Here is a 12,739-nt window from a genome sequence, read left to right as displayed (position 1 = left end):
TTCAGTTGTTAATGTTTTCCGTTTGTCATCGTTCTATAAGGTTTCCTTTCTTTTTGGCCAAAACAATAGCGCAGTCGACTGGTCTGCTGGAACCTATCAACGGAATGTGAACAGGCCCATATTCTACAATGTACTTGTGTATTGCAACCTTCTTTTATTGTTTTTCTTTTGTTGTACACGACCATTGTTTATTGTTTTTCTTAGATTTAACGAGTTTAACAAAATGTAACAAAAAGTGACCAAAAAGTCATATGTGCTGTACCCTAAGGCCCCATGCACACTAACGTATTTTTTTCCTCCCGTAAATACTGGCGTAAATACGGGTCCTTTGTCACACGTATTCGACCCGTATTCCACCAGTATTTACGTACGTGTGGCCGTAAATACGGGTCCGTTGTCACCAGTATTCCACCCATATTTATGGACCTGTTTTCTCTGCATTAATCGGCAGCCCCTTCTCTCTATCCAGCACTGATAGTGAGAAGGGGCTGCCGATTAGTGCAGAGAAAATGGGTCCGCAGCGATTGAAAGTAAAAGAAGTTCATACGTACCCCGGCCGTTGTCTTGGTGACGCGTCCCTCTTTTAACATCCAGTCTGACCTCCCTGGATGACGCAGCAGTCCATGTGACCGCTGCAGCCTGTGATTGGCCAGTGATTGGCTGCAGCGGTCACATGGGAGGAAACTACATCCCGGGAGGCCGGACTGGAGGAAGAAGCAGGGAGTTCTGGGTAAGTTAACTTTTAATACTATTAAACTCCAGCAGTAGTCACTGTCCCGGGTGATGAAAGAGTTACTGCCGATCAGTTAACTCTTTCAGCACCCTGGACAGTGACTATCCCCTGACTACGCCTAGCAACGCTCCCGTAATTACACGTAGCCACCTGTAATTACGGGAGCCCCATAGACTTCTATGGGCCTGCCCGTGCCGTAATTACGGCCTGAAATAGGACATGTTCCATATTTTTCAATGGACCGGGCACCTTCCCGTAATCAAACGGGAAGGTACCCATGGCCAATAGATGTCTATGGGCCCGTAATTACGGATAGAATTTGATTTGAGTAAAATCTATTTGCTCATCTATAATCACAATGACTGCTGTGGAAAATAGTAAGGCCTTAGTCACCCAAGTAAGTCAGATTTGTGTTTGCATAAAATGGATTGTTTTTCATCCGTATGAACGTCAGTGAGTCAGTTTTTTACATCTGTATGTCATCCGTTTGTCTCGCCTGAGAATAACGGAAATATTGTAGGTTTAGTCTTATCATGGTTGCTGAAACGCCATTTACTATTGCCTTCACAGTATAGACATATTGTTTTTCTCCATCGTTTAGCAACAGATCCATGAAAAACGGACTGTACATGGATGTCATCCCTGTTCCGTCCTGTTTTCTTACGCACCCATATACTTTAATGGGCGAGTCTGATCCGCAAAAATAGAATAGGGCATGCTGCGAGTTTCTCCTAATGGACAACCGATCCATTGAAAAAACGGATGCGTGAATGGCCCCGTTGACTTGTTTGGGTCAATATGCTGTCTGCTGTAAAAACGAATAGGACACAGATGAGAAATATGTTTGGGTGAATAAGATCAAAGTGTAAAGTTCAGATAATATTCCCCTAATAAGGCTAAACCCAATCCCTTCAAACATATGCCAAGACATTTGCAACTGTTTTTTGTATACCGTTGTATTGTAAAGCGTACTTGACTATGATTTACAACACAGTTGGGGCTCCAGATTCCCATTGTATACTGGTCAATTGTTTGCCAAAAGACATACAATTTTGGCAAATGTTTAGCTATGAAAGTCTATGAAAAAGTGCAACACAGACATGGTGTGAATTGAGCCTAACATCTAGAAGTTAAGAAATCGATAAAGGAGGATTGGGATGTGTTAAATCTAGTCCATAGGAAGGAGTGTGATATCCATTTCAATTTGTTTTTTGATCCATTATCATCAATTTATCTTCATATACATATCCATAATCACTGACTTTTAAATGTTACCCACCAATACATTTTCTTTTATGTGCTGTGTTCTTTTCAATAAATATAAAGCTTTTATTCAGTTGTCCCAAATGGATACAAATTCCAATGGGAAACAGGGACTGTCATATAGAAACCGTGCAGGAAAAGCATTTATAGAAATGTTCAATAGAATTCACACGGACAAATCTCACTATTCTAGCAAACGTTGTGCATCACACTTTTGGCAAATTTACAGTCAGTAAAATAAGTGGTCATGTAGCTATATGTAGGAAAAACCATCCCGATGCAAAAGTGCAAAGACATTTATGGCATATTCATATCCTATGTTTGGCGAGTCTATTTGGGTTTCAGTGCTGGTGAGCGGGCCATAGTTTACTGTATATTGGGAAGTAGTATGTATTTTCAATAAAAGTCGGCAACTGGCCTTTTTAACCAGAGGTTCTTTAGCCTTTATTGAATTGTTATGTACCCATGAGACGAACGCAATTCATAGAGCGTTATGTACAGTTAGGTCCAGAATTATTTGGATAGTGACAAGTTTTGTCATTTTAGCTGTTTACCAAAACATATTGAATATACAATTATATAATCAATATGGGCTTAAAGTGCAGACTCTCAGCTTTAATTTGAGGGTATTCACATCCTAATTTGAGGAAGGGTTTTGGAATTACAGCTCTTTAATACGTACCTGCCTCTTTTTCAAGGAACCAAAAGTAATTCGACAATTATCTCAAAAGCTATTTAATGGGCTATTCCCTCATTAATCCATCATCAATTAAGCAGGTAAAAGGTCTGGAGTTGATTCCAAGTGTGGCATTTGCATTTGGAAGCTGTTGCTGTGAATCCACAAAATGAGGTCAAAGGAGATCTCAATGCAAGTGAAACAGGCTGAAGAAATACATCTGAGAGAAAGCACAACTGTTAGGAGTGGCCAAATTAACAGTTTGATACATTCTAGAAAAAAAAGAGCGCACTGGTTATCTCGTGAACTCCAAAAGGCCTGGACGTCCACGGAAGACAACAGTGGTGGATTATCGCAGAAACCATTCCATGGTGAAGAAAAACCCCTTCACAACGTTTAACCAAGTGAAGAACACTCTCCTGGAAGTAGGTGTATCAGTATCTAAGTCTACCATAAAGAGAAGACTTCATGAGAGCAAATACAGAGGGTTCACCACAAAGTGCAAACCATTAATCAGCCTCAAAAATAGAAAGGCCAGATTAGACTTTGCCAAACAACATGTAAAGAAGCCGGCCCAGTTCTGGAACAGCATTATTTGGACAGATGAAACTAAGATCAACCTGGACCAGAATGATGGGAGGAAGAAAGTATGGAGAAGACTTGGTACGGTTCATGATCCAAAGCACACCACGTCCTCTGTAAAACATGGTGGAGGCAGTTTGATGGCATGGGCATGCATAGCTGCCAAAGACACTGGGTCACTAGTGTTTATTGATAATGTGACTGAAGACAGAAGCAGCCGGATGAATTCGGAAGTGCTCAGGGATATACTTTCTGCTCAGATTCAACCAAATACAGAAAGGTTGATTGGACGTCGCTTCACAGAACAGATGGAAAATATACTGCGAAAGCAACTCAGGAGTTTTTTTTTAATGAAAGAAGTGGAATATTCCGCAATGGCCATGTCAATCACCAGATCTCAACCCGATCGAGCTGCATTTCACTTGCTTAGGACAAAACTTAAGGCAGAAAGACCCACAAGCAAGCAACAACTGAAGACACTGCAGTAAAGTCCTGGCAAAGCATCACAAAGGAGGAAACCCAGTGTTTGGTGATGTCCACGGGTTCCAGACTTCAGGCAGTCATTGCCTGCAAAGGATTCTCTACAAAGTATTAAAAAAAACATTTTATTTTTGGTAATGTTAATTTGTCCAATTACTTTTGAGCCCCAGAAATGAGGAGGCTGTGTAGAAAAATGGTTGCAATTCCTAAACGTTTCACAGGATATTTTTGTTCAACCCCTTGAATTAAACCTGAAAGTCTACACTTCAATTTCATCTCAGTTGTTTCATTTCAAATCCAATGTGGTGGCATCCAGAGCCCAAATCAATAAATTTGGTGTAAAATACTCTAACTATGTCCTCCACTTTGACTGGCATAAAATATGCCAGTCTTAGTAAAAGTTACATACTCAATACATGCATGAGCAGAAAATATCCTGATTCATGGTCTCTAGATCACACTACTATGCCACTCTAAACACTAAAATTGTGCTGACTCTTATACCCCTCTAGCCAAATAGTACTTTAACCTCAGTCTATTAGCTGGTTGGAGAAAATGCTTCATATAAAGATGGTACTGCTATTATTCCCAAACTAAGGCCCCATGCACACGACCGTGCCCGCAATCACGGCCCGCGATTGCGGGCACGGACGGCCGCCAACTGACAGCCGCATTTTCGGGCCGTGCTCCCATACAAAGTATGGGAGCACGGCCCGCAAAATGCAAAAGAACGGACATGTTCCATAATTCCCGGAACATTTCCATGGCACGGACACCCTTCCGTAGTGCTACGGAAAGGTGTCCGCGTTCAATGAAAGTGAATGGGTCAATTTTTGCGGACCGCAATTGCGCTCCGCAAAAACGGAGGTTTTTTACGGTCGTGTGCATGGGGCCTAAGAGTGTAGTTAACAACTTATGACATGCCCAATGTTGTGTTTGTGTTTTGTACAAAGGTCGGCCCTTTTACAAATGTTCTGGAAACTGTCAAAATCAATAAATTGTCAGTCTGAGCCTGTGTACACTATAAGGCCGAATTCAGATGACCGTAGTATACGGTATGTTCGAGAAATGGCCATTAAAACAACGGCCGTCACACAGACGCATGTATTTCAATGGGGCCATCCACACGGCCGTTGTATTAACGGACAGTCTGAAGGGTCTGTGGAGAAATAGGACATGTCCTATTTTCTTCCATTTTCACAGATCCCTCGATAGACTGAAGTCTATGGGGATCTGTGAAAACGGGACCCGCACGGGTGTAACTCGGACGTGAAAAACAGCAGTTTTTCACGTTCGAGTTTGCACTTGTTCGTCTGACTCTGGCCTTAGTCGCATACATATCGTCTACATATTTGCATTGGTTTTGGCTGAAAAGAGTAAATGTCACCACCAAATCCATTCACAAACTTTATTGAAGGCATGCCAAAGACTGGAGTGATAGATACTATACCCCTGATCGATATCTGTTCACAGCAGTGTTCAGTAGCCCTTGTTAGCCCATTCTATATTAGAATTAAAAAAGTTAATGCGTGAAAAATGTTTTGTCCTTTTAGTGGTGTTTGTTCATTTCTTAGAACAGCCAGGACAGGAAATGAAGGTTTAATTGATATTTATGTTGAGAAAACGAAATATTATTTATGTAAAAATTTTATTATAGATATTTTTTTTATTTCTTTTTATAGGACTATCCATAGTTTAAAACAATGCAAAAATATTCCTGTTTTTCACACTTGCCAATGGAGCACAAGCAATAAGCTGACATTTCCTTTTTTTCTGCAGCTTATTTTTCTTCCATGCAGTGCACTGTGACAGGCTCAGCAGAGTCATCTCACATTACCATTAGAGAGCATAGAATTTAATGACGGCTCTATTCTACTGCTGGAAACCTAGACAAGGTTCTGTATGAAGCTCTGCTGACACCCTGGGGGGAGGGGCTGTGTTTCATCTCTTCCTTGAGACAGTATTAATCTATTGGCATTAATCTATTAGCATTAACTTTTATTCATTGCAGCTGTTATAATGCACACACACCCTGCTGTACTGTCTATTCTATACATAAATAAGGTTCCGTATGAAGCTCCCCTGACACATCCTGGTCTCTGGGGGAGGGGCTATACTCTATACAGGGGCATAGCTAAAGGCTCACGTGCCCCAATGCAAAGGTTCTTCTTGGGCCCCCCCCCAAACTTCTCATGGCCGCCGGCCCGCAGCTTTCAGCTGCATCGCTGGGTCTCCTAAGTGACCCAACGATGCAGCACTAGCAGCCAGGGGCGTCACTAAAGTCTTGAAACATCAGGGGAAATAGCCCCAATACAAATACCCCCAAAAAAATGTGCGTGTATGTATATGTGTATATAGGAGACAGCATATCTATAGCACTACGACATTATAGCTATGGATAGGATTAGGTACAGTGGCTTATCAGAAAGTATCATACATGATAGGATTAGACATAAGGCCCAGCAGATAGTATCACACATGATGGGATTAGATACAGTAGCTCAGCAGACAGTATCACACAGTATAGGATTAGATACAGTGGCTCAGCAGACAGTATCACACATGATTGGATTAGATACAGTGGCTCAGCAGATAGTATCACACATGATTGGATTAGATACAGTAGCTCAGCAGACAGTATCACATATGATGGGATTAGATACAGTAGCTCAGCAGAAGAGTATCACACATGATAGGATTAGATATAGGACTCAGCTCGCTAACATTGCGGCTCCAGCGCTGGACCCAGGAAATGTAAGAATAATAATTGTTTTGCTTTTTTATGTCTTACTAATTATTTTTGTGTGTTTTTTTACAAGTTCAGTTGTTGGACTACTTTAGATTCGAGGACTACTTCAATGACTGAGTTTTTTTTATTCTCAATAAAATGGATAACGGGGATTGTGTGGGATTTTTATTTCAATGAAATATTTTTCCTATGTCTTTTTTCTAAACTTTATTACTACCAGCTTAGTAATGGCCGCTAGCTTATTGACAACGTCCATTACTAAGGCGAGGCTTAATGTTAGACATGAAGAGGCTAACACTAACCCATCAGGCTGGTATTAGGCTGGGAAAGGCCAAAAACAGTGGCCCTTCCCACACTGGTAATTCTAGCCTGCTGCTGCTGTGTTGTATCTGGCTGGTTCTAAAAATGGGGGAGCCCCACATCGTCCTTTCCAATTTTTTTTATTTTTACTTTTTTTTTAAATGACGTGGGGTCTTCTCCATTTTTCATAACCAACCAGATACAACATAGCAGCAGCCTAGCGTTTTGCAGCAGCTTCTTAAAACTCTCCTGACTAAGCTATGGAAATATAGGAATAATTCTCTAATCACTAGTTCCAAAAGCAGGTATTGTCCACTTTGATTATTTATTATTTTTATGTGCTTTTTTCATGTATTGGACAAAATAAATATTTTTTTTAATTAATGACTATATCTGTTTTTTAATTAGTAACATTTTTTTTGTGACTATTTTGTTTATTTTCAGGACCAACAGGGAAACAACATATCCCAACGACTGCATCAATAACTGAGAAAGATAGTAAGTGCAAAGTTTAGATAATGTGCTAAGGCTAAACTCGATCACTCTAAACATATGTCAAGATGTATGCCTATGCAATTTTATACCTTTTGGTATACTTTTTTTTGTAAAGTTATATTTAAAAGCACAGTTGACTACAATTTACAATACAGTTAGGGCTCTGTGGGATTCTATTATATACTGATCAAATGTTTGCTAAAGGAATGCAATTTTGTCATATGTTCGGCTATTAAGACAAACTCACACAATGGCTTAACTTACACAATGTCTGAGATATTGTATGAGTTGAGCCTAACATCTGCAAGTTTAAAAGCTCACACAAAAGGAAGAGATTGTATTAAAGACCCTTTAAAAAAAATCCCTTTCAAAGGTTAAGGCCCCATGCACACGAACGTGCTTTTGCGGCCGCAATTCCCCCGAAAATGCACGGGAGAATTGCGGCCCCATTCATTTCTATGGGGCCATGCACACGACCGTAGTTTTTACGGTCCATGCATGGCCCGGGAGCCCGCACCGCAGAAAGAACGGACATGTTTTATTACGGCCTTGTTCTGCGGGTCGGGCTCATTGAAAATAATGGCCGCGGCCATGTTCATGGCCCGCGATTTGCGGGCGGCTCGCGGCTTACAGTCCACAGCCAGCCGACCCGGAAATCACGGCCGTGCACATGGCTACGGTCGTGTGCATGAGGCCTTCCATAGCCTTTAAAGGCAGTCCACAGGAAAAGAGAAGCATGGGCCCCCATAAAAAACAAATAGATTCCTGATCTTTTTTTATCATTCCCCTGTGCATTTCAATTTGTTTTTTAAACCATTATTATCAGTTTATTTTCATATTTCATATTATCAGTTTTATTTTAAAGGGGTTGTCCACTAATTACAATACAATTTACAATACAGTTAGGGCTCTGTGGGATTCCATTATATACTGATCAAATGTTTGCTAAAGGAATGCAATTTTGTCATATGTTCGGCTATTAATCCCTTAGTGACCACCAATACGCCTTTTTACGTCGGTCACTAATGGGCTTTAGGCTAGGCTGACGCCTTTTCACGTCAGCCTAGTCTAAGTCCTGCACGGGTCTCCCGTGCAGGCAGGAGCCGGGGCTCTGCTGTCTGATGACAGCTGAGCTCCTTCTCCAACGCCCGCGATCGAAGTTTACTTCGATCGCGGCCGTTTAACCCGTTAAATGCCGCCGTCAATAGCGACCGCGGCATTTAACTTTGTTTACAGAGGGAGTGAGCTCCCTCTGTCACCCATCGGCGGCCCGCGAATGCAATCGCGGGTCTCCGATGGGGTGTCATGGCAGCCGGGGGCCTGATAAAAGCCCCCAGGTCTGCCCTGGACATGTGCATGTTAGGACGCGCCGGAGGCACGTCCTAACAGATTGCCTGTCAGATTTACACTGACAGACAATAATGCTCTGGTATACGAGCGGAATCAAAGTGATCTTTGATTCCAGCTGTTGCAGTGAGGTGTCGGCTGCGTAACACAGTTGTCATCCGCTGTGTATGGCGCGAGCTCAGCCCATGAGCTCGCGCTATACTTCCCATACATACCTAACCCTTATCACATACAGTTACGTGCATGGGCGTAACTAGGAAAGACTGGGCCCCATAGCAAACTTTTGACTGGGGCCCCCCCTCCCCTGGGTGTCACGCAACCCCCCCTTGTAGATAGTGCCTTTTTTACAGTCCCCCCTGTAGATAACGCCATACAGCCCCCTCTGTAGATAGCGCCATACAGCCCCCTCTGTAGAGAACACCATACAGCCCCCTTTGTAGATATCTACAGAGGGGGCTGTATGGCGTTATCTACAGAGGGGGCTGTATGGCGCTATCTACAGAGGGGGATGTATGGCATTATCTACAGAGGGGGCTGTATGGCGTTATCTACAGAGGGGGCTGTATGGCGTTATCTACAGGGGGGGCTGTATGGAGTTATCTACAGAGGGGGCTGTATGGCGTTATCTACAGGGGGGCTGTAAAAAAGGCACTATCTACAAGGGGGGGTTGTGTGACACCCAGGGGAGGGGGGGCCCCAGTCAAAAGTTTGCTATGGGGCCCAGTCTTTCCTAGTTACGCCCATGCACGTAACTGTATGTGATAAGGGTTAGGTATGTATGGGAAGTATAGAGCGAGGTCACGGGCTGAGCTCGCGCCATACACAGCGGATGACAACTGTGTTACGCAGCCGACACCTCACTGCAACAGCTGGAATCAAAGATCACTTTGATTCCGCCCGTTTAACACCTTAAATGCCGCGGTCAATTGCAACCGCGGCATTTAAAGTGTTAGAATCAGGGTGCGCCCCCTGAAACAAGCCATCGCATAGGCTGTTAACAACGGTTGTTATAGCAGCCTGGGTACAGGTCTGCCATCTTTGTACTCCTTTGAAGCTCTGCCTCCAACAGGGTTTCAAAGGAGACTATCAGTATCACTATATACTGCAATACATTAGTATTGCAGTATATCATGCAGTGGATGATCATTGCAGTGGATCGCTGCTTCAAGTCCCCTAGGGGGGACTAATAAAAAAAGTAAAAAACAGTTAAATAAAGGTTTTTTTTATGTTCCAAAAAAAAAAAGAAAGTAATAAAATAATAAAGTATTAAACGTTCAAAAAACCCCCCTTTTCAAAAATTTTTCCTAAATCAATGTTAAAAAAAATAAAAGTTAACATAACTAGTATCGCCGCGTCCTTAAAAGTCCGAACTATCACAATATAGCGTAGTTTAACCCACTGGGTGAATGCCGTAAAAACAAATATATAAAACATGCAAATTGCTGGTTTTTGGTCACCATAGCGCTCCAAAAAAGTGATCAAAAAGTCGCATATACCCCAAAATGGTATGGGTGAAAACTACAGCTCGCCCTGCAAAATTTAAGCCATGACATCGCTAAATTGATGGAAAAATTAAAAAGTTATGGCTCTCAGAACATGGCGACACAAAACATTTTTTTAATTTAGCAAATAGTTTTTTTTTTTTTAAATATTTTTTAAAACATAAAACAAACACATACCTCCCAACTTTTGAATTCGGAAAAGAGGGACAATTTTAAGCCACACCCCTAACCACGCCCAATATCCCGCATAAACACATCAAATCACGGCCAGATCCTTCTGCAAATAACAAGAGCATATTCTCACTCCAGATCTCTAGACTGTATGGATATCACCAATATTATGGATCAGGATCTTTGTGTTACTTTTCCTAACTTGGGTATAACATTTGCTCATCACGGCAGCAGCAGCTGCAGGACAAACCAAAATACTGAGAACAATGAAAGTCAAGAGGGAGACCCTCTGGTTGATGACTTTTCAATTGACAGGTAGCAGAGTTACATGATGGGGATTTTTTTTTATGCTCCCAGTTGTGTAACTCTGCTACCAGTCAATGGAAAAATCATACACCAGAGCCCCCCTGTAGATTGCTCCACACACAGGCCCCCTGTAGATAGCTCCACACACACAGCCCCCTGTAGATAGCTCCACACACAGCCCCCCAGTAGATAGCTCCACACACACAGCCCCCTGTAGATAGCTCCACACACAGCCCCCCAGTAGATAGCTTCACACACAGCCCCCCTGTAGATAGCTCTAGACACAGCCCCCTGTAGATAGCTCAACACACAGCCCCCTGTAGATAGTGCCACACACAGCACCCCCTGTAGATAGCTGCAGACACAGCCCCCCTGTAGATAGCTCCACACACAGCCCCCCCTGTAGATAGTTCCACACACAGTCCCCCTGTAGATAGCTCCACACACAGCCCCCCTGTAGGTAGCGCAACACAACCCCCTTATACTTTGTGCCACATTTCCTGCCAGAACGGAGAGCGGTAGAGGTAGCAGACCCTACTGCTGCCACTCTCCGCTCTGTTTTGATGTCACTCACCATCAGAAGAAGGCAGGAGTCTTGCAGCGGCGTTCTCACTGGTGTCGATGCCGGCCCGGTAGTGGACCAGTCCAGTCACCTGACCTGTCACCTGACCGGTGAGGTCAGGTGACTGGACTGGTCCACTCCCGTGCCGACATCGATCCCAGTGAGAACACCGCCGCAAGACTCCGGCCTTCTTCTGATCGCTGCTGCAGTCGTCTGGCATGCAGGGCGCCTGTGAGCAGTGATCAGCTGTTTTGATACAGCTGCAGCGCCCAGCGGGACATTTTGCAGACCGCCCGGGACGGCGGAACAGCGGTGAGAAGCCGGGACTGTCCCGCCTGATCCGGGACGGTTGGGAGCTATGCAAACATATAAACAAAACATATACATTTGGTATCGCTGTAATCGTATCAACCTGTAGAATAAGGTGAATATGTAGTTTTAAACGCCTGGTGGATGCTGTAAAAACATAACCCACCAAAATATGGCGTAATCGCTGTTTTTTGCCCATTTCACCCCATACATTTTTTTCCAGCTTCCCAGTACATTCTGCAGTACAATAAATGGTGCCATGAAAAACTACAACTTGTGCAGCAGAAAACAAGCCCTCATATAGATATATAGACTGAATTTTTTTCTACAGCTTTTGGAAGTTTGGGAGGAAAAAACAAAAGTGAATATCCGAAAAATGGCTGAGGAGGGAAGGGGTTAAATCAGCTGCATGCCTATTATGTTGCAGAATCGTAACATATTTCATCCTTTACAATGTAAGGGGAGAGTTTACACAGAGTTTTTTGACTAATTTTTTGACGAGGAAACCGCGCTGCAAAACGTGCCAAAAATAGGCCGAAAATGCCACCCATTTCAATCGCAGGAAAAAGAAGGGACATGCCCTATCTTCGGGCGTTTACACCTCTGACCTCCCATTGACATCAATGGGAGTCAGAGAAAGCGTATTTAGTGGAATTTTATTTGAGCCGCAGGTGTTTTATTGAGCGGAATTTTGAGGCAGATTTTCCTCCTCCAAAAAACTCTGTGTGAACCCAGCCTAAAGGGTTAATTTGCTGTAAATGCCCAACAAATTCTGTAACACACACATTGAGGAATTTGTTGCACAAAATCCGCATCAAGGGGGCGTGGCCAGCTATGGGAGAGTGAGGATGTGTTTCTCAGAGCTCCTCCACCGGCTTACCTGCATCGGCTCTCATCTGGCATCTTCAATGGGGAAGGCATCCAAGAAGCCCAAGGCGGCATGCTCTTTACGTCCTGCATCCCCACAAGGGGACATCGGGGCGTTTTTCGGGAGACAGACCCCTCTGCAGCCCCGGGCTGTCCTCCGGTCGGATGCATGTGGGCAAGATGGTCGACTGCCGTCCCCACCTAGGTTGCTCCAGGGCTCTGAGGATGAATTGCCTGCGCTGGCAGACATCTCCCTGGTCTGTAGGGAGGGAAAGCAGGGGCAGGCGAGCACCTCACTCCGTGCTGGGGCCGCTGATGACACTGAGGCCGCAGATGAAGCTGGGCTCCGGGCGGCCCGGCCAGCCGTTCTCCAAGATGGCCGCCAGAATCTCGTCGC

At 43.7% G+C, this 12,739-nt stretch overlaps 1 protein-coding gene across 1 annotated transcript in view; it reads left to right on the top strand.

Moving 5' to 3' along the window:
• Positions 1–12,739, top strand: part of LOC142702217 (uncharacterized) — a 101,135-nt gene that overhangs the window by 36,201 nt on the left and 52,195 nt on the right. The window contains exon 4 of the mRNA XM_075848199.1: positions 7,228–7,281. Within this exon, the coding sequence (XP_075704314.1) occupies positions 7,228–7,281 (54 nt within the window). The remainder of the gene's footprint in view (positions 1–7,227; positions 7,282–12,739) is intronic.

Source organism: Rhinoderma darwinii, chromosome 1 (genome assembly GCF_050947455.1).
Source record: "Rhinoderma darwinii isolate aRhiDar2 chromosome 1, aRhiDar2.hap1, whole genome shotgun sequence".
Lineage (NCBI taxonomy): Eukaryota > Metazoa > Chordata > Amphibia > Anura > Rhinodermatidae > Rhinoderma > Rhinoderma darwinii.
This window is presented reverse-complemented; position numbering and strand designations above follow the sequence as displayed.